General features: G+C 47.7%; 1 protein-coding gene across 1 annotated transcript in view; it reads left to right on the plus strand.

Moving 5' to 3' along the window:
* The window catches only part of LOC117045389 (interleukin-1 receptor type 2-like), a 30,898-nt gene extending 8,152 nt beyond the window's left edge, over positions 1–22,746 (plus strand). Inside the window, exons 4-9 of the mRNA XM_033146390.1 lie at positions 4,060–4,234; positions 8,041–8,215; positions 15,583–15,648; positions 18,885–19,020; positions 21,095–21,240; positions 22,345–22,746. Of these exons, the coding sequence (XP_033002281.1) occupies positions 4,060–4,234; positions 8,041–8,215; positions 15,583–15,648; positions 18,885–19,020; positions 21,095–21,240; positions 22,345–22,472 (826 nt within the window). The 3' untranslated portion in view covers positions 22,473–22,746. The remainder of the gene's footprint in view (positions 1–4,059; positions 4,235–8,040; positions 8,216–15,582; positions 15,649–18,884; positions 19,021–21,094; positions 21,241–22,344) is intronic.
* Positions 22,747–23,011: the final 265 nt, after the last annotated feature.

Here is a 23,011-nt window from a genome sequence, read left to right on the forward strand (position 1 = left end):
CTGATGGTCAGGGGTCCCTTTACCTTTACCTATGCGTGTGGCACTTTGCAGGTGGTATGGAAAGAGGAAGGGCAAAGCACTCACTGAAATGCAACTAGTTGAGGGGAAGAGCTTGGGGCACCTGTATCTTTTGCAAGGAGAGGAGCATGAAATGAGCTTTGAAGATCGTGCAATGTTTTGATGATTGTTAACATTATCACTCTAGAAAGCACCATGCATACAGGTACTTATTAATGGTTATAATTGTGGTTATTAATGGTCACATTAAGTGGGCTAATGAATATTCCACAATATGGGGTTGGAAAAGAGAAGCTTCCTCCCGGGCTTGATGAATGCAAGTAGCCAGGCAGAAGCCTTGCAGCAGCCTAACATACACATCCCATCTTTATGGGCAGAAATGGGTGTGATTTTTAATTGAAAATGGCTCAAGGAAAGGGAAGGTCAAGAAGCCTCCCCACCACGACATCAATTTTCCTCCTCAAGTTGTAGCCTCAGTGTCCGCATTTTGTTAAAAAGTGGAAGAAAAGAAGTAATTAAAAAACCGGTTCATGGACGATAGACAGCAGCAGCTGGCAGGGTTTGGCCTTAAACCGTCCGTGATGTCTGTTCAGGGCATGCGTTTAGAATAGGGAGCCTGTCTAGAGTGCAGAAAGTGGTTCCTTACAGAACTGGTCTCTTGTGGTCCCACCTGTTGCCACCTGTCTGAACATCTGGATTTGTGTAATCCTTGTAGCAGTCAATGGCTAAAAGTGACATCCGCAAGGAATTTCGATCACATTTAGCCCTCCAGTAAGAAACGAAAGATGTAAGAGGATGGGCTTGTATTTTCAAATGTCTTAAATTGGTCATTGCTGATAAACGGAAAAGATGACCCCCCCCCAAAAAAAATCTCTGCTGAGAGTGATACTGATGCTGTTGAGCCTGATAGTGACGAAACAGCTCTTACACTACCTTTGTGCAATATTTTAGCATTGCAATGTACTTAATACCAGAAGTTACTCCACTGAGTGGCAAGGGACATGTGCAATGAAAAGTATGCAAGACTTCCAGTGTAAACCTCAGGGGGACTTGCATATGTGCAGAAAGAGGACACTTATTGCAGAGGATATGTAAATGATTTTTTCGGTGAAAAAGTCAGCGGGTGATGTCGTTTTCTTTCATAATGTCATTTAATAGTTACAGCTTTTGCTCAAGGAACCGGGAATGACAATTTTGTCAGGGCTTCTAAGGACAGAAAATCTATGTGCAAACTAACTTATTTTATGAAGTTTCTATAGCACCAATATTAAGAAAAAAAATATATGGTGATGAACAGCATAAAATGAACCATAAAATTACTTAAAAAACAACAACACCAAAAACAAGAATTAAAATACATCAGAAATCAGCTTGAATTGTATATAACACATCAATATAGCTGGATCTTTTAGACAATGTACAAACCTGGGGCTATTTCAAACATTACACCAAAGAAGGGCCCCCATCAGGGAACAAATTCCATGCTCTCTGCAGCTGGTGACCTTGGCTTCTCTTCTGCCTCAGATAAAATATTTTACATGTTTAATCTAGCTTTTAAAAAACAATACACACCCTGAACTGTATTCAATGGTGGCTTTGCATTACAGGACTGTTTATTTGTTTTTTAAGCAGGTTTTTTCCCCAACTGCGTAAATTCCTCGTCAAACACTCCACACAAAACAAAACAACAAACAAATCAAAGGAACGCAAAGTGTGCATTGCTCCTTGCTTACACCATGGTGGAATCTAGACACACAGATATAAAACACTGTAAAATGCTTTTAAAAAAAACATTTTGAAAATATATATTGAATTTGCCATAAGCTCACCATTGCCATCTAGTGTCACATTTGTATAATGCACTTAAAACACACTTAAAGCATTATATCTGCAGCTGCATAGCTGAGTTCCCAGCATTCGTGGCAGCTTCTCCATAGGAGTCATAGGTCATATCTATTATACAGCATCTAAAGGGCAACCCAATGGCCCTTGCATTGATGTGAATCCTATCTCTGTGAAACGTACACCGATGAAAGGGCCACTGGATCGTTCTGAAGGTTATTCCTGAAGCCTGATCAAACTTGTGTTGCCAGTATTGATACCTCTCAAACACCTGGGCTTCTCCTATTTTCACCAAGATTGCGATTTAAGTGCAAGTCAGCTGATGGCTTTATTGATCCCTTTTATACTGAAGTCAATAAGGCCTGGAGTGCAGATTTTCAGTTCTGGCTGTTTAGCTCACAAGAGGAATCAGGACAAATCCCGAGTCCTGACATCATATGGCAGAGGTTTTCGGCCTTTTTGAGTCCACGGATCCCTTGACCAATTACATTCTTTCTGTGGCACTCCTGTGGGGCTCCGGAGTCCAGTTATGTCTCCCCTTGCCTGCAGAGCGGGCAGTCCCTCACCCTTTTTTCAAACACCCTGCCTTGTGGAGTGTTCCCTCAGCCTCCTCTCCTCTCCCCTCTCCTTGGGAGTCCCCTGGGTAGCTGCTGCCACAGTCCCTGGTCCTTGAGCTGCCCAGTCCCAAAGAGAGGTGACTCCCAGAGGTAACATTCACAGGTGGAGCTTATTGCCAGGGCTGCTGCAACAAACAGCCGCATAAGCCTTTGAGAGGCAGAGATGCGAGAGGGCATCAGAGGAAGGAGGGAAGGAAGGAAAGAGGGACAGAGGCCAGAGTTGCCTGCAGCACCCCTGACGATCATTCAAGGCACCCCACACCACTGCCATATGATATTATTGTTTGTGTGTTTGTGGAGTTAGATGTACAGGACATTCGTTTGAGAAAAAAAGGGGGGAAGGGGGAAATTAAGCAGGTTCCTGCCTACAAACATCCCTTTACAGTCTCAGATACAAACCTTGGCTTGTGCTTCTCCTCATGAGCAAGGAACTTTAAACAACAACAACAACAACAAACAGTCTCCAGCAGCTAAGGATCTCTTCCGTTTGTGAGCGTTTTCTTGCTCAGTCCTTCAGTCCTCGTTCTGCTAACTTGTTACTCTAATGGCTTATTGTTAGTTGTCTCTCAGGTTAGAGAAACATCACAATACACCCTCCCCCCCCCCGCTCTTTCCTCAAGGCTTGCAGTGCTTTGTCCCTCCTTCCCAAACAGTTTTCTCAGTTTATAGCGGCTGCTGCACGGAAAGCTACTTGGCTTAAAAGACAGAACTGTTGGCTGAGGCCCACAGAGCCTCTAGACCAGGGGTCGGCAACCTAAGGTCCATGGGCCACAAGTGGCCCATGGGGGTCATTGAACTGGCCCACGAGCTGCCCCTGAACTGAGCTGCCCGTTCGGCAAGTCCCTGCACAATGTGCTAAACCGGCACAGTGTGGCACGGGGACTCGTTTTTCTGGTGCTGAAAATTGTGTCTGCGCAGGCGCCGAAAATCACGTCTGCACAGGCGCCGGCGCTGGAAATTGTGGGAGCGCACAGGATCCGGCCCACGGAGGGATCTCTGCTGGAGTGAAGTGGCCCAGGCAAGGCAAACCTCGCTGACCCCTGCTCTAGACAAATACTGTAACTTGATGCCCCAAACCTATTCCGATATTGCCAGGCATACTAAAATCTTAATAGACCTACCAAAATACTTTCTATTTGTCTAAAAAATACATTTGAATGAGATGTATCTACAGATATTTGTACTTCCACAGCTTAACCCCCCCCCCCCACAAAAACACACACACATACCACAACAAAGCAGAAATAAGCTCAGTATTTGTTCCTCCTGTCCAGAAGCCAAGCCAATCCAGTCATACTGGCACTTGTGTTCAGTGTGCTCTGAAATCAGTGGTGGTGGTGGTCTGCTCAGTTCCCTCAGCCAGAGTATTTTGTATTGTCTGAAGAATCAAGTTGCCAACCAATGATGCTTTTTCAGAGGGCGGTGATTTTAATTTCCTGTGTGTACTTAATTGTTCAAAATGGTTAAGTCTGAATAATAATAAGCAATGGTGGGTTATGGTGCAATGATAAATCTTCCCTTGTTGTGTATGAATGACATGTTTCCTCTTCTCTCCCCCTGCCCATTTGCCCTCTGCCTGCAGGAATTCTTCTTACTGTGCTGATGTGTCTGTTCCTCTCACAGTTGTGGAGAAAAGCGCTGTTCGAAATATTTCCTATCTCCAGAAGGCCTTCACATTTAGTCCTGGAAAGGTTGTCTGTCCCGCCTTGGAGAGTTTTGTACAAAAGAATACAAACTACGAACTCAAATGGTACAAGGTATTATGGGTAATTTCTTCATGGCAGTTTGGGAATTTGAACGTGGACTTCCAGCATCCAAACCCACAAGGGACTATCATCTGCACTGCACACAGAACGGAAGTCAGAATAATATAAGACATTGACAGCATGGTAGAAATTTCACAATTTTGTAATACCTCAGACTGATCCTATGCAGGGTTATGACATGCCTAAGCCCATTCATTTGAATTGGCATCTTAGTGTAATTGTGGCCGACTCTGCTAAGGCCAGGGACAGAGCTGCAATGGTTCTCCAGATGTTGCTGGAACGCCCTCCCATCACAGGTCAGGGAAATAAACAACTACCTGACATTCAGAAAAAACCTGAAGGCAGCCCTTTTTAGGGAAGTTTTTAATGTTTGATATTTTTGTATTTGATTTCTGTTGGAAGCCGCCCAGAGTGGCTGGGGAAATCCAGCCAGATGGGCGGGGTACAAATAATAATAATAATAATAATAATAATAATAATAATAATAATAATAATAATAATTATTATTATTATTATTATTATTATTATTATTATTATTATTGCTAGATTTCCACTGTTTTCCAACTGGCATGACCAGGATTATGGGAGCTGTAGTTCAACCACATCTCAAGGGACATAAATTAATACCCATCCTTAGCCTAGGATCAGATTAATTAGCTGTAGCTTTGAAAAAAGACCTTAGATTATGGTGGCCTGAAGATGTGCTCTTGAGTTAAAGCTTTGATACAATAGCCTGAAAGTTTCATTAGGTTTCTTTTTTTTAAAGAATATTTGCATTTAAGATGATAGGCTGTTTTCACAAAGAAGAGATCCATCACGAGCTTTTTTCCAAAAACCAAATGTTCTTCATGTTCAGAGGCAGCATAGCCCTGAGCATCAGATACCGATGCCAAAAGAGAAGGTTGTTGCCATTGTGACTTGGTTATGTCCAGAAGCGTGTTAGACTCAGAATGCTAGACTAGATACAGCATTAGTTCTGATCCAAGAGAACCATGCTAAGTTGAGTCCAAAGCCTGAGGCTATTTTTTTTTGGAACTGCTCAGCACTCAATTTAGTTTGCCAAAACTAATTTTCTCCTTTTCTCTTGATTAAAGCCATCCACTCTGTCCAAATTCTGAACAAACCATTTTCCAAAGTGTAAATTTTATTGAATTATGAATGTGCATAGTGCACATTTAATTTTGACGCTAATGACTTGGTAACTGGAGGGCTGTAGTTCTGAAATCCTGCAGAGCCCTGCTAAATTTATCTGTAGTTTACAGCCCTTTCAGCAACTGACTAGACCATGAGTTTTTATTTAGTGATAATAGTGTCTGGCCAATAATGGAAAGTGAAGCCCAGTATCGCAATATCCTTTTACAAAGTTATTCTGGAATCGTGCCAAGTTGACTTTGTGATGGAGAACCATTTTGATCAGGTTTGCCTGAGGAATTTGATCATTGCTCATTCTGATATGAACCGACCTAATCTGCAATTCCTGGACTGGGTCAGAACATGCCCGTCAGATCTCACACTTCTCCAGATGCTGTTGACATAATTTTCAGTTCAATACAAATTATCAGAACATGTTTAAATATACATATTTGGAGAGAAAACAAAATGCATGTTTTAAGAGAAAATGCAGTTTAGAATAAGCACTTAAATGTTGATTTTTGTTCAGATTTTAAACAAACAAACAAACAAATAAAGCATATATGGGATGGGAAAGTTTTCTGGGTGAACACATGTGAAAGTTTATTATAACAAAGCTATCTTTAGCCATCTCACCCCTTGCCTTACCCTGCAAGACTAATTGCAGCCGTTAAGAGTCGTCAACAGGTTTTCCACACCTATCAGCTGATCACCCATTCCCACCACCCTTCTGAGTAATACCCCTCCTCACTCTCTCACTATATTTAAGGGTCTGGTGACTTCTGTTTCAGTGTATCTGAAGAAGTGTGCATGCACACGAAAGCTCATACCAAGAACAAACACAGTTGGTCTCTAAGGTGCTACTGAAAAGAATTTTCTATTTTGTTTCGACATGTGAAAGTGATATGCACCAGAAACGGAGGCTTGTCCTTATTTAATCTATCATTAGTTGATCAATACAATATGGAATTTTCCACTTACACTGCCACTACAATAGTTAGTCATTATTGTGTAACCATGTGGTTTATTGCAAGACTCCAACTGAATTACCTCACAAAGAGCCCTCTCCTTTCCTGGCACAGAGAGTTGAAGTCCAGAGTTACTCAAAGCAAAGGATTTCCCGTACCTTTAATAACTGTGTGAAAAGAAGGGGTTTCAGGAGGTAGAGCAGGGGTCAGCAAACTTTTTCAGCAGGGGGCCGGTCCACTGTCCCTCAGACCTTGTGGGGGGCCGGACTATATTTTGAAAAAAATATATGAACGAATTCCTATGCCCCACAAATAACCCAGAGATGCATTTTAAATAAAAGCACACGTTCTACTAATGTAAAAACACCATGCAGGCCCCACAAATAACCCAGAGATGCATTTTAAATAAAAGGACACATTCTACTCATGTAAAAACACGCTGATTCCCGGACCGTTTGCGGGCCGGATTGAGAAGGCTATTGGGCCGCATCTGGGCCCCGGGCCTTAGTTTTGGGACCCCTGAGGTAGAGCATGTCATATGAATAAGAGCTGGTCCTACGACTAGTCACTCTAGTGCACTTCTGAAGGTATAGAAACCCCATCTTCCTTTGTCTCTGTCTTACTTTCTGGGCTGGACATTCCGCTGACCCCGCTGCCGCATAGCAGCTCAATACAATACGTAACATAATTTTTTCATATAAGAGTTAATTTTGCGTGCACAGCGCCATTGTGAATGACAAGCGGCAGGGACGGTGGGGTGCGTCTTTGGTAAATGAGAGCACAAAGTCAAAAGTCTTTTAGTGAAACTGTAGGTATACATTTTGGTCATACTTAGGTATATATGTATTTTGTTTTTCTAGCTTGATCAAAATTATTTATTATTTCATAACAGGTAGATAGTTAAGAGCTTAGGCGGCTTCAGCGGTGGGCAGTGGGCGCCCACCAGAACTTGGTGCCCGGGTGCCCCGCACCCTTTGCACCCCCGGGTAAAGACGGCCCTGGCTGCATTTGCCCCATAATTTGCTGTAATGTACAAGAGCCTGCACTGAGCACCCAGAATCTTCTCCAGCGTTAGTTTCCTTTTCAGCACTTCCTAGCTTATTGTTAGGTGTAAACCAAATAGTCACACTTTCAAACCCTGCTTAGTGAAGGAAGCCAGCTTCATAACCCATGGTTTTGTTTTGTTTTGTTTTTAAGTCTGCCTGTTTTTAAACTGGTCAGAGCTTGTTTTAAACCACTGCCCTTGGTTTGAATGTAATAAACCAGGATTCGTAAAAAAAAGGAAAATAACTCTTATTCCGACTCTGTGGGGGGGAAAGGAGGGGGAAAGGTGTGAGTCTGGTGCTTACTGCAAGATCCTCTGTGCTCATGTACATAGTAATAAACAGTGGCATTTAAGCTTTATGTGGACATTGTGTATAAAAAAAGCTTATTTGAGGCACTTTTCTGCTTTGGAATCTGTCGGGAATCAGACCCCTGCCGCAAAGTCTTTCCAGTGCTTCATGGCCTTTCCAAAATGCCATCATTTCTGCATCAATGGATGTTAAACTAGCTGAGTGACATTAAGAATTCACTGGAAAAAAAAATTCACCTTAAGACTTCTGGGCATTGAAGCATTGTGTGCTGCTGTATTTCACCACTAAATGTTTAGCTGGCCGTTTTATTTGTGTACCTTTATTTATTTATTTTTGTTTCTAGGACTCAACACCTTTGGATATTGACAATAAAAAATTTGCTGTTTTGAAGGGCACAAATTATCTCATCATAAACTCTGTGTCCTTGGATGATTCAGGCTACTATACTTGCCAGCTGACCTTTCGGCACAAAGCGGGACAATATAACATCACCAGGACCATTCAGTTAGAAACACTTGGTAATGCTTACTCTTGAACTACTAAAGTACGCAATGATGAGCAGGTGTGATGGCCTGGGAGTCAGACTCTGATGCTGAACCTGAGGGATCCCAGCCTGCACAGGATTCCCCGCCTCCAGAACCAGCTGAGCCGGGGCCAGGGCTTGAGCCTGAAGGATCCCCACCTGTGCTGGATCCCCAGGTGCAGGCATCAGCAGAGTCTGCTCTGGCTCCTGATGGGAGGGAGGACCCATTGCCTGCAGGTGCTCCACTCCCAGCCTCTTCAGAGGAAGCTGAGGCATCCCCTGGGTCCAGTAACCCACCAGCCTCTCCTGAGCTACAGAGGCTCAGGGCAGAGAGGCGAAGGGAGTTAAGTGTCTGCAGGAGGAGTGCCCGCCTCCAGGCCCGGAGGAGAGGCGAGTCTCCAGAGGATCGGGGCGGCCCTAAGCATAGGGCCAGATAAAAGCCAGCCAGACCCAGCCCAAGTTGCGTGAGCAACATAGTTGCAAGCGTGTGCTCAACCTGCAACCTTGTGCCTGAACCTGCCTTGGACCTTGACCTGCTCCCTGCCTCGCTCCCCGCCGGACTGACCTCCTTTGGACCCCTAGACCCAGGACTGGACTTGGACCTCGCTTCATGGACAAACCCTTGGGGCCAGCACAGTTTGCTCACGCCACACCCGCACTCCCCCTTCGCTGGGGTGCGTTCGGGAGGAACTAATAGCCATGGCTGACCAGGCGGCTGCGCTGGTGGCATTGGCCCAGGAGAACCAGGCCTTGACCCACACCGTGCAGCAGCTAAGCAATGTGGTTACGGCGCTTCAGCAGCGTTTGGATGCCTTACCGGCTCCTGGGGCCGCCGCCCCAGCTCCTGGCAAGTACCCCGTGGCCCTGCCAGAGAAATTTGATGGGTCCCCAGCCAGCTTTCCCATGTTTCTCGCCCAGGCCAAGCTGTATATTCAGGGGCGAGCTCGGGATTTCCCCGACGACCGCACCAAGGTGCACTTCCTGATCAGCTTGCTGAAGGACCAGGCGGCCAAGTGGGCGTTGCCGCTGCTCCGGCAAGACTCCCCCTTGCTGACAGACTATACGGGGTTTTGCAATCTTCTGGAAACCACGTTTGCCAACCCTCAGAAGGGGAGTCAAGCCAATCGGGCAATTCGGCGGTTGAAACAGGGCAAGTCCACAGTGGCCATCTACGCCACAGAATTTCGGCTGCTGGCGCAGGACTTGACCTGGAACGACTCTGCACTGCGGGACCAGTATCTCGAGGGACTTTCAGACGAGGTACTGGATCAGCTGGCCACGTTGGATCGCCCTGCCACACTGGATGCCCTCATCCAACGGAGTCTGCAGATAGATGATCGGTTGGAGGACCGTCGCCAGGCCCGGGGCCGCCGGCACTCCGGGCTCCCAGCGCCGGTGCTTCCCTGCAGTTCCGTGGCCAGAGCTGAGTCATTGGAGGAGCCGATGCAGCTCGGGGCAGCGCGGCCTCGCCTCTCCCCCTCGGAAAAGACTCGGCGTCGGGAGGGGAACCTGTGTCTCTACTGCGGTGGGAGTGGACACTACGCCCGAACCTGCCCTGAGAAACGCCAGCCGCAGGTGAAACGGCCAACCCCAGTAGCCGATGGCCCAGGCTACCTGGGGCCCCAAGCATCGCATGATGGGCCCTCACCAGTGGAATTGCAACACCTCATGATACCGGTGCGTCTATACCCCCCCGGTGGGCCCTGGATTCTCACCCACGCTCTGGTGGATTCGGGGGCAACCCGCTCCTATATGGACTCTGCCTTCGCCACTCAGCATCAGGTGCCGCTTCAGAACAAGCCGGAACCAGTACAGGTGGAGGCAATTGACGGACGGCTCCTACGCTCGGGCGCGGTTACTCGGGAGACCCAGCCCTTGGTCCTGTGCTACCAGCAGCACCGGGAGGTGCGAACCCTGGACATTGCCACCATGCCCCGGTTTCCCCTGGTGCTTGGGATGGACTGGCTGGAGTCGCACAATGTTCAGATCGACTGGGTCAATCGGACTGTACGCTTCCCAGACCCGGGTTCCCATGCTCAGTCCGAGTTAGTAGCAGCTGCCCCCATGGGGCAGGCTGTGTCAACGCTCCCTGCCATGTACCAGGACTATTTAGACGTGTTCGAGGAACAGGGAGCAGACCAGCTGCCACCTCATCGGTCCTTCGACTGCGGCATAGACCTCCAGCCTGGGGCGCCCCTGCCTGTAAGCCGCCTATATTCTCTTTCGGAGCCAGAGCGTGAAGCCTTGCAGGACTTCCTTCGCAAGAACCTGGAACGCGGGTTCATTAGGCCCTCTACCTCACCCACTGCCGCTCCTGTACTCTTCGTTAAGAAGAAGTGTGGGGAGCTTCGCCTCTGCCATGACTACCGGGCCCTGAACAAGATCACCATCCCAGACCGGTACCCCTTGCCCCTTATTGCAGAATTGCTGGAGCGGGTGCAGGGGGCGCAGATGTTCACCAAACTGGACCTCCGAGGGGCCTACAACTTGATTCGGATCCGTGCCGGGGACGAGTGGAAGACGGCATTCGGGACCCGGTATGGGCAGTTTGAATACCTGGTTATGCCGTTCGGATTATGCAACGCACCCGCCGTGTTTCAACGGTACATCAACCACGTGTTCCAGGACTTGCTAGACAAATACGTGGTGGTGTACCTAGATGATATTCTGATTTATTCCCGTGACCCAGCCCGTCACGAGAGTCATGTTCGGTCCGTGTTGCAGCGCTTGCGGGAGCACCGCCTGTATGCCAAGCTCAGCAAGTGCGAGTTCCACCAGCGGTCAGTGGACTTCCTTGGACACCGACTCTCCCCTGACGGGGTGCAGATGGACCCTGGGAAGGTGGCTGCGGTTCGAGAGTGGGCAGCGCCCCGGAACCGCAAGGACTTACAGCGGTTCCTAGGGTTCGCCAACTATTACCGGACCTTCATTGCAGATTATGCTCATCGCACCACCCCATTAACCCGACTGCTGCGCCCCAAGACACCCTTCTCCTGGGATGAGGAGGCTGAAGTGGCATTTCAGGGGTTGAAAGCCTGTTTCCAGAGGGCGCCGATTTTACAGCATCCTGATCCCTCTCGTCCCTTCGTGGTGGAGACTGATGCCTCCAGTACGGCTCTCGGTGCCATCCTGTCTCAGCAACACGGACCCGATGCGCCGCTGTTACCCTGCGCCTACTACTCCCGGCAGCTCCTTCCGGCGGAGCGTAACTATACCGTGTGGGAGCGGGAACTACTGGCCATCAAGGTGGCCTTTGAGGTCTGGCGCCATCATCTTGAGGGGGCACGACACCCGGTGGAAGTGAGAACGGACCACCGGAATCTGGAGTACCTCCAGACCACCCGCAAGTTGAACCAAAGGCAGATCCGGTGGGCGCTGTTTTTCTCCCGGTTCCAGTTCCGGATCCGCTACATCCCTAGCTCCCAAAACCGGAAAGCGGATGCCCTGTCCCGGAAACCCGAGGACGTCGCAGACACTGTACAGCAGGCAGTACCGACGACTATCTTACCACCAGCCACATTCCTGGCCACTCAGGAGGCCAAGCCACTGCAGGCTCGGGTGCGAGAACAGCAACGGGTCGACGCTTGGGCTCAGGAACGGCTCCGGGAACTGTCTGACGGGTCATGCCCTCGATATCCAGGGCTGGCCCTGCACCAGGGCCTACTGCTGCACCAGGGTCGTCTATACATCCCACCAGGACCATTGCGGGCTGAGGTTCTCCAGATGTCCCACGATGCCCCAGCAGCAGGGCACTTTGGGCGGTACCGGACCACTCATCTGGTAAGCCGGGAGTTCTGGTGGCCCCGCCTGAAGGCTGATGTGGCACACTATGTTGCTGGTTGCGATGTCTGCCGGCGGGCCAAGGGTCCTACTGGGCGACCCCCCGGTCTGCTCCAGCCATTACCAGTCCCACCACGTCCCTGGCACACGGTCTCACTGGACTTTGTGGTAGACTTGCCCCCATCTCGTCACTGTACCTGCCTCCTGGTTTTCACGGACCATTTCACTAAGATGGTGCACTGTGCCCCCTGCCCGTCCATACCCACAGCTAAGGAGACGGCTCAACTGTACATGCAGCACATCTTCCGCCTGCATGGCCTTCCCGAGCGTGTGGTTTCTGACCGCGGCGTCCAGTTCACATCCCACTTCTGGCGAGCCCTGCACCAGACCCTTGGGACGGAGGTCTGTCTATCTTCGGCCCACCACCCGCAGACCGATGGCCAGACGGAACGGGCAAATGCGGTGCTGGAGCAGTACCTCCGGTGTTACTGCAGCTTCCAGCAGGATGACTGGGTCGATCACTTGCCATTGGCGGAGTTCGCCTACAACAATGCAGTGAACGCCTCCACCCAGCAGACCCCGTTCCAGGCCTCCTACGGCTACCATCCACGTTTGTTCCCGGACGTGCTGCCAGCTTCCGCGGTCCCCGCAGTGACAGACTGGCTTCAGGAGCTTCAGTCCCAGCAACAATTATTGATGGAGCAACTGCGCCAGGCCAAGGACGCATACAAGGCCCAAGCTGACCGACATCGTCAGGAGGGGCCAGAACTCCATGTTGGCGATCGGGTGTGGCTCTCTACCCGTCACCTGCATCCTTCTCGGCCCTCACGAAAGCTGGATGCATGGTTTGCCGGCCCATTCACCATCACTGCGCAGGTGTCACCGGTGGCGTTTCGCCTCCAGTTACCTCCACCACTCAAGGTTCACCCAGTATTCCACCGGTCCCTACTTAGTCCAGTCGCCCCGCCCGACGAGTTCCACCCAGACAATCCACGACCGCAGCCAGTTTTGGTTGAGGGGGAGCCTGAGTACGAGGTGGAGCGCATTCTCGACTCACGATACCGCAGGGGGAAGCTCCAATACCTCATCGACTGGAAGGGGTATGGGCCTGAGGATCGTTCATGGGAACCAGTGGAAAACGTCCACGCACCTGCCTGCCTCCGTGATTTCCATGCAGCTTACCCCAGCAAGCCTGGTCCGGCCCCTCGGTTGAGGGGGAGGCCTGGGAGGGGGGATGGTGTGATGGCCTGGGAGTCAGACTCTGATGCTGAACCTGAGGGATCCCAGCCTGCACAGGATTCCCCGCCTCCAGAACCAGCTGAGCCGGGGCCAGGGCTTGAGCCTGAAGGATCCCCACCTGTGCTGGATCCCCAGGTGCAGGCATCAGCAGAGTCTGCTCTGGCTCCTGATGGGAGGGAGGACCCATTGCCTGCAGGTGCTCCACTCCCAGCCTCTTCAGAGGAAGCTGAGGCATCCCCTGGGTCCAGTAACCCACCAGCCTCTCCTGAGCTACAGAGGCTCAGGGCAGAGAGGCGAAGGGAGTTAAGTGTCTGCAGGAGGAGTGCCCGCCTCCAGGCCCGGAGGAGAGGCGAGTCTCCAGAGGATCGGGGCGGCCCTAAGCATAGGGCCAGATAAAAGCCAGCCAGACCCAGCCCAAGTTGCGTGAGCAACATAGTTGCAAGCGTGTGCTCAACCTGCAACCTTGTGCCTGAACCTGCCTTGGACCTTGACCTGCTCCCTGCCTCGCTCCCCGCCGGACTGACCTCCTTTGGACCCCTAGACCCAGGACTGGACTTGGACCTCGCTTCATGGACAAACCCTTGGGGCCAGCACAGTAGGACGGTACACAGACAATCCACTTTTCTTTGTTTAAAAAAAGACACATTTGGTATGAAGTAAACTTTGAATTTTCTACATGGATCAATTATACAAATGTGCATATTGTTGAAATATGCGTAGCAAGGAGTCATTGCTCAGAACACAAGCTATGCATACAAAAGGTCCCAGGGTTAATCTGTGGCATTTCTATTCAATGCAGGTAAAGGTGAAGGTAAAGGGACCCCTGACCATTAGGTCCAGTAGCGGATGACTCTGGGGTTGCAGAGCTCATCTCACTTTATTGGTTGAGGGAGCCGGTGTACAGCTTCCAGGTCATGTGGCCAGCATGACTAAGCCGCTTCTGGCGAACCAGAGCAGCACATGGAAATGCCATTTAACTTCCCGCTGGTGCGGTACCTATTTATCTACTCGCACTTTGACGTGCTTTTGAACTGCTAGGTGGGCAGGAGCAGGGACTGAGCAATGGGAGCTCACCCCGTTGCGGGGATTCAAACCGCCGACCTTCTGATCAGCAAGCCCTAGGCTCTGTGGTTTAGACCACAGTGCCACCCGCGTCCCTTCTGTGCAAGGCGGGAAAAGACTGCAAATCTGGAGAGCCATTGCTGGTCAGTTTAGACCAGAGTTGGAGAACCTACGCCCCATGAACCACATGCGAGCCATGGGGCCTCCCCATCTAACCCCTTACCGCTTCACAGGGAGTTATTGAGACTTGAAAACAGTTCTCTGTTGTCACCAAAAGAAGGCTATTTTTGAGTCTCCTGTGTGGGGTTGAATTTTCTTGTATGGGGTCACCAATGGGAAGGAAACGGCTAACCCTCCTCTCCTCATGTATTGTCACAGCCCAAAACACTCTTCTGTTGAGGTCAAAATAATGTCTCCCTCAAGGTCAAAACTGCAGATGCACGGAATATGCACATCCTGACTCTAAACAGCTTTCCTAGGACGTATTTTGGCAGCGAAAGAAAAGACTCCTACTCTTTCTCATCATTACAACTGCCAATTGCTAAATCCCCGAACTTACCCAGCACAACATTCCAGCTATTTGCTTCAGATAAGAGCCTGAAATAGTTTCAGAAGAGAACTAAGATCACTGGCTGGTGGCCAGTGGAAGTGTGAGGAATTTGCAGCCTTTGTGGGAGGTAGAATCCTTGTGGGTTAAATGCCTCCGCTTGCAAAACTGAGTAGTTTATGCCAAAAGAGAGTAGTTTATGCCAAAAGAGAGCCCTGGGAGGTGATTTCCATTAGTTTGGGGAATGCAATATTTAACGAATAGTGGGAAAGGGTAGACGAAAACACCTATCTCCTTTTTATTTTAAAATTTGTACAGGTTTCTTTGTCTGCTGCTCTGTGAAATAAATATAGATATATGTTAATTTACCTGTTAGTCAGTTCATAGGCTGACCAGCAGGGGGTGGTAGTGTGCTTAATGTGTTCTCAGATCAATGTAAGAACTGCACATGCCTCCCCCATTTAAATTCATTTTTAAAAAGCTGAGAACCTCTGGAAATTTCACAGAGCAAAGAGAGAGGAAAGAGAGAGAGAGAGAGAGAGAGAGAGAGAGAGAGAGAAGATATCTGAACTACCTGTAACTGGAATTCTAGTTGATGTTCATTCTGGTGATAACAGTTAAATTTCAGCCATGCCTTATTCTTTTGAGAGAGGTTATTTCTCTATCCTGGTAAATAATGTATCAGAAAAGCGGATGTAATTCTCTGCAACATCTTTTCTCTGAACTCTCACTAGGCCAAAAGAAGAGAAGCCGGCCTGTGATTGTCTACCCAAATGAAAAGATTACATTAGCAGGTCTCGGTAAGGCCAGCAATTTATTCAAGTAGTTTCTGAAAACAAAGTACCGTATGAATTATAACTCAGTTTTAAATTTCTTACCAGTGGGTTTTAGTACTATATTAGTTCCAACCATAATAACAGCTAATGGTGGTCTGACTGACTTTGCTATAATTGTGGTTATAATTAATGATATCTGCTGCATCCTGAAGAGGATCCACAATTCAGCCTTTTGCGAACAGGGCCAAACCAAACTTACACATAATGTGTCATGTCATGATTCTTTCCCCGCCTTGTTCCTTCGTGTCTTCAAAACCGAGGAAAGGAGTGGAGGAGCCGAACCTTACCCTTGCCAGTTATTTGGGCAGAAATCAGACTGGGGTGATTTTGATTGAAATGGTAGCTGGCGGGACATGGTGACATGCTAGTCGGCCACTCAACCACCTGCGGCTCCCATGTATTTTAAAACAAATGGAACAAGAACAACTTGAATACAGGAAAATAGGTTGTTTGGCTCTAATTCTCCTTATCCAGGGATCTTTTGAAACTGAAGTTCTTTCTAGGGGTGGTGTAGGGATCTAGGTGTTAGAGCTCTTAGCAGATCACCCTCATCAAACTACAATTCCCAAGACATTTTGTTGCTTGCACTCGAGACACGGGGCCGCTTTCTTCTTTGGACAACACTTTAAAACACCTTGCGAAAGAAATGAAAAAGCGCCCCCCCCAGCATTAGCCTAAAGGTTTTCAGCAGACCTCCTACCAAAATCTTTTTATTTTTTATTAAATTTCTATATTGCCCTTCATTTGAGGATCACAGGGCGGTTTACAATATAACAACACCAAAATGCATACTGTAGTAACAAACAAAAACAATACTCTCCCCCCCCCCAAGTTTTAAAAGGCTATATATTGTTTAATTAGCCAAAGGTTTGGGAGAAGAAGAATATTTTTGCATGGACCCTAAAGATATGTAATGAAGGCACCAGTCAAGGCTCCCTGGGGAGAGCGTTCCACAAGCAAGGGGCCACCTCAGAAAAGGCTGGTTCGGTCCTTGAGGTATTGCAGTCCTGACAAGTTTAAGACTTCATAGGTCAAAAATAGCACTTTGAATCGGACCCTGAAACTAACTGGCAGCCAGTTCAGTCAGTCCAGGATTGGCATAATACACTCATACCATCTTGCCCTGGTAAGCAACCGCTGAATTCTGTACCAGCTGAAGTTTCTGAACCATCTTCAGAGGCAGCCCCATGTATATAACGCATTGTGGCAACCTAGAGGTCAAAAGCTGGCTGGGATATGGAGCCCAGAACCTGATCTGAGATGTGTGCTTGTCCACAAGTGGTCACATATACCAGGTCCTTAAAAGAATTGATGCAAGTTACAGGGACTCTGGGTAATTTGAACCAATAACCTCATGGTCTGGGGCCTAGCCTATTGAGCTACCATGGATTCTGTGTGAGCAAGTCTTCAAATGTAGAAGGAAATGAGGATGTCAACATGACCTCTGCAATCGGTAGGCAATAGGTTTCTAGGTTGGCCTCTATTGTGGCTAAATCTAGGCTTTTCTTTCATCTTTTTTTAAAAAAATAATTTGTATTAATTTTAAACAAATTGTGTCACCAGCCAGACAATTTGACAACAAACATGTGTAATTTTCTTGCACCTTGGTAATCATTAGGACAAGTGCAGATGGTATGTATGTATCAAAGGGTTCACTGTGTTCTCAAGCCTAACTTGGCATATTTGCCCCCCCCCCAAAAAAAGCGTTGAGGAAGTGATCAGTATTGCTAAATGTTTGCACGAGTTTGAAAGTGATTTCCTTTCAAACAAAGCATATATTTTTATTGTGCCTTCATGGGAGAAGGATATTTTGTACCTAATGCCCTTTGAAGAAAGAGCCATCTCCGGCTGATACTGTGCTTTTGAATGAGATCCAGCAAATGTCATTAAAAAAAACAAACACTTCTCTGCAGCAATAAAATATTCCATGTGCAAACAAGTACAGTGACTCATGCTATTCTAGGCTATTGGAATGTGTGTCTTACTCAAGAAGGATGTGGTTAAGCCTCATGTTGCTGGCTAGCATAAATAGAAAGGGTCATCAGCTAAACAAGCTTGACTCTTACTGCTTTAATTCTGTAAGAAGCTGTTCAGAATCTACTCAAAAACTCACTTGCCACCAGCATCTCTTCCAACTCCTCTTTTTGGGATGTTGACTAAATGAGTGTTTTTATTTTGAGGCTCCAGGTATCTCTGGGAAATGTTGCTTCTTTGGGCTGTTGTTGCTCATCCAGGGGATGCCTGAGGTATTTCACTCAGCCAGGACAATTATCTGTCACTTTTGCCTTGAGATTGTTGGGGTCGGTTGCATTTAATTGATCCTATTAGATCCTTGTTAGCTGATGATAAAAGCTCTGGAGTGTGGCAGTTGTTTATTGCAATGCTCTAGAGTTGATCCACCTATTTCTTGGTTCCCCTACTAGGCTGGATGATGATTGGTCAAAAAAGGCTTGGTAAAATGTTGTCAAGTATTTTTCAAGCATTCTTTTTATTAGGACATTCGGTGCTATTTTTCTAGAAAAAAGAGGTACTGGAACTCACCACGAATGCCTCCTTTGTTCTCTTATAATGGTGATACATTTCTGTTGTTGTGACCCACCCTGAATTGCTTGGTGATGAAAAGTGGGATATAAATCTTACAAATGTATGAAAATGGTAAGCTGCTGTCTATACCGTGGCATTCCTGGCATTATGCAGTGTTTAACGACAATATTTGACTGGCGTATGCCAAGTGCTGAACTGGATGCCCAATATTTGGAAGTGGGAAGTGGACATTAGAAGTGGGCAAAAACCAAGACATTTGCAACACTTTAAGTGTCTACAGGTAATCAGACTCCAGAAGAAGTGGTGTGAGAATTGTATTTTCTTCTTCCACCTGTTTTACTAAAAGCATTTACCTTTATTTACACGATGAATAATGGCTAATTGCTTCTCCAGGTAGACTTGTCAGTTTATTTATGGTAGTTCAGTTTCTAACATACCTTTCCCAAGGAGTCTGATTTGGTAACAATTAAAACAAAGGGCATGCAATAAAAACAGAAAAACACCTACTTAATCCTGGCCGTTGAATGCCAGTTGAAATAAGAATGTATTGAGCTCTTCAGAAGACTTAAGAATTAAGGAGTGGTGATATCCATTATTGCTCAACATAGTACTCAACATTTGTTTGTTCTTTCTTCCATGTTTCCTTTTAAAACTAGGTTCTCGACTGACAATGATATGTAAAGTGCTTACTGGAGAAAGCAGCCATTTTTATACTGAGGTTTGGTGGCTAGCCAACAAGACTTACATTGGTAGGCTTTATCAAAAGGGCAGAGTTACAGAAGGAGAACGTCAGTAAGTATTATTACACTCACTCCAATCTCTGGGCAGTGTGTCTCCTCCCATCCCAATTCAAGATGAGGCTGGCCATTTTTGTATAGTTCTCTTACACTTCACTTTGGCATCACCTCCAGCTAGCCACCTAACTGTAACATAATCTAGCTCACCAGCTTCTCCACAAGTATATCACAGGGGGACTTCGTCAAAAGCCTTACTGAAATCAAGATGTGCTACACCCCCAGCATTCCTCTGATCCACCAAGTTTGAAACTCTCTATATAAAAAAAGAAATACGATCAGTCTGGTATGATTTGCTTTTGAGAAACCTATGCTGGCCCTTCGTAATCACAACATCCTTTTCTAAGTGCTCACAGACAGACTGTTTAATTATCTGTTCCAGAACCATTCCTGGTATCGATGTCAAGCTGACCGGTTGGTCATTTCCCAGTTCCTCTCCCTGCTCCCTTTTTAAATCCTCCAGTCCACAGGGACCTCATCTGTTTCCCAAGAATTTTCAACGATTATAGGCAGAGGCTCTGAGGCTGTATCTGCGAATTCTTTTAGTACTCTTGGATGAAGTTCACCAGGCACTGCAAATCTTAATTTATTTATAGTAGCAATGAGGTCCCTAATACCTCTTTTCCTATCTTGGGCTGCAGCTTCCTCTCTACATCATTTATTATATTTTCACCTTTGAACCACATTCAAAGCATATTCAGTCACCATAGTATACCGTTTTTTCGCTCCATAAGGCGCACCTAGTTTTTAGAGGAGGAAAACAAGAAAAAAAAATATTCTGAATCACAGCCTCCTCGGGAGGAGAGCAATCCCTGCAGAAGCCTGGGAGGCTTGGGACCTTCCACCCCAAGCCTGTGCAGGGATCACTCTCCTCCCGCAGAGGCTTTGGAGGCTTTCCTTCTCACCACTTTTTTCTCCCCCTCCTCAAAGAGAGCAGCCCGGGAGCGCGAGGCAACATCGCACAGCCTGCCTGCCACTCCCAAACATTCCCAGGGCTCTGCCACTTCAAAGCGAGCCGTGGAGGAGGGAAGGAACTGGAGCCTTCCTCCGTGGCTCATCCCAAAGTGTAAGCGGCTCCTGCCCAGCTCCGCTGCCCCAAAGCGAGCCGGGGAGGAGGAAATTGGAGCCCTCCTTCGTGGCTCGCTTCAAAGCAGCAGAGGGACAGGAGCTACCTACACCCATGTAAGCGGCTCCTGCCCAGCTCCGCTGCCCCGCCTCTTGCCGCCCCCTGCTTGCGCGCTGGGGAGGAGCAAGCGGAGGGTGAGCGGCGACGAGAGGAGGGGGTGGTGGCGGGACCAGCGGCCCGAAAGGGCTGCTGGTCCCATATGCTCTGCCACTGCTTCCCCCGCCTCTCACCACGTTCAGGGGTGGGGTGGGGTGGGCCGGCAGTGTCGGTGGCAAAGGAGATGGTACCAGCAGCCCAAAAGGGGCCCTTTCAGGCCGCTGGCCCCGCTGCTGCCCACCTTCGCTCCATAAGACGCACAGACATTTCCCCTTACTTTTTAGGAGGGGGAAAGTGCGTCTTATGGAGTGAAAAGTACAGTGTACTTCATGGCTGAATGAGAATATGAATCTGCATAGTCCTGGTTTTAGTCTGAAAGTGCCTCCAGACAGGTGGTTATTGTGGGATTGGTGCTCCTCCTGCTTGCATGTTTTTTGCAGGGTTCATATGATGTTGTTGGCATCAAAATGGCAGCCCATATTCCCTCCCATTGAATCTGTATTTTCCCTTTCTGGGGGAAATAGAAAAAGTTAAAGCATGCCAACAACCTGGTTGCAGTGTGGAAGCCTCCTGACACACTAACAACTACATTAAAATGGTTCACTACTGAGATCCTGTCAAACCCACTTTTCTTACTATTTTGAATACAAAATATTCAAAATCAGGGTGTTGCAGTGAAATGAACGTATTCCCATGTGCTATAAAATGCTGTGCCCATTGTTATGCACCTCGCCACCCACCCACCACACAATGCTAGACTAAAAAAAAATATATATCAAATTACAATGTTCTTGAAATGCTATCAATTTTTTAAAAAGTGATCCTCTAAATTAATGTTTCCTTGTTTTAGGGAACTTGTAGAAAATGATGAAAATTACATTGAGGTGCCCTTGATTTTTGACCCTGTGCAAGAAGCTGATTTCAATACAGACTTCACATGCGTTGCCCATAATAGTCTCGGGCATGAAATACGTGCAGCACAAGTAAAGCCACAAGGTATATGTCTGCGTACGAATACTATTATTGCCTTACTTGTTAATGTATGGTTCAGCTCTGCAAGACTTTACCAGGGTTGAGAACCTAATTGTGCACTATGGCTGCGTTGGTAACTGCAAAGAGAATATCTAATTCTTCCAACTCAAGATAGGGCTAGGGTTAGCCCCTTGTTTGAAAGCCTGGGGGGCGCTGTCAGTCAGTGTAGACAGCACATGGCTACATGGAACAATTATCGGACAGTATAAGGGTGTCCCTTTTGCTTTTTTGGGCTAAGAGAGAGTGGTTCCACGAGGTACAGTGGTACCTCAGGTTACAAATGCTTTGGGTTACAAACTCCGCTAACCCGGAAGTAGTACCTCGGGTTGGGAACTTTGCCCCAAGATGAGAATGGAAATCGCTTGGCGGCGGCAGCAGGAGGCCCCATTAGAGAAAGTGCACCTCAGGTTAAGAACAGTTTCGGGTTAAGAACGGAAGAACGGGTTCAAATATGGCTGGCCTCTCTTGGAAATAGGATATTGGGCAAGATTATACCGTATTGGCCTGAATATAAGCCGCACCTTTAAAATTGGAGGGGGGGGGGAGAAAAAAATACCTGAATAGAAGCCGCTCCCTTCCTTGCTGCTCGTGGCTGCATACAGGGGGGTGGGGGTGGGGTGGGGGGAGCCGCACTGCATTTCTGGCAGCCTTTCCCCTTCCTCGCTCTCTCCCTTCCTGGGGGAGAGGACGGGGGACTGTGCACAAGGTGGGCGCCACTTTGCTGCGCTCCTGGTGCTGTTTGCCCCTCGTTCCTGGCTGCACACACCATAAGGTCGCAAATATAAGTCGCACTTTAACTTTTCATGGCCGGAATTTGGGGGTGGGGGGGAAGTGAGGCTTATATTCAGGCCAATACGGTAGTTCCCCAGATCTAGCAGGGCTGTTCTTCTTTTATGCTGTTAAACATTTTTAACTTAGTTTCTTCCATTTTTCTTCCTCAAATGTCATATGACCTTTCTGGGAATTCAATACTCCGTTTGAAATACGTGAGCTTTATGAAATAACACCCCTGCTTTTTTTATTTAGGCTGTGCGAAGTTTGACACCAACTTTTATTTTATTTTTACAGAACGCGATACGTCTTGGTACTTGGCACTCATTCCTGTGGCTCTCGTTGTCGCGATCGCGGGAGGAGTGTGCCTGCATAAATGTTGGAAGGGAAGATCCGCAAGGGGATATATTGCAACCAAATCCTAAAGGACAAAAATGTTCTTCTTTTAGCATAAAAACAAACAAACCGCTCAGTAATCTGCTCCAATATATCAAGAAGAAACCTTTTGGATGAAAACAAAAATCACCCAAGACATTTTGCTGGCAGAGGCAAGGAAAGCCTGATGTAATTTCCCATGGTGGTAAAAATATATATTAATGAAATAAATTGCAAATTGTTGCCAGTTAATTTACCTCTCAAATCTGCTGCTTGAGGCTCCTCATACTAGTCAGAAATAAGGCTGGTCCTTGCAGAAGCAGGAGGTGTGTCAGAAGGGCCATAGCTCATCTAAAAGGTAAAGGTAAAGGGACCCCTGACCATTAGGTCCAGTCTCAGATGACTCTGGGGTTGCAGCACTCACCTCGATTTATTGGCCGAGGGAGCCGGCAAACAGCTTCCGGGTCATGTGGCCAGCATGACTAAGCCCCTTCTGGGGAACCAGAGCAGCGCACGGAAACGCTGTTTACCTTCCTGCCACAGCGGTACCTATTGATCTACTTGCACTGGTGTGCTTTTGAACTGCAAG

The sequence above is a fragment of the Lacerta agilis genome, chromosome 4 (assembly GCF_009819535.1).
Source record: "Lacerta agilis isolate rLacAgi1 chromosome 4, rLacAgi1.pri, whole genome shotgun sequence".
NCBI lineage: Eukaryota > Metazoa > Chordata > Lepidosauria > Squamata > Lacertidae > Lacerta > Lacerta agilis.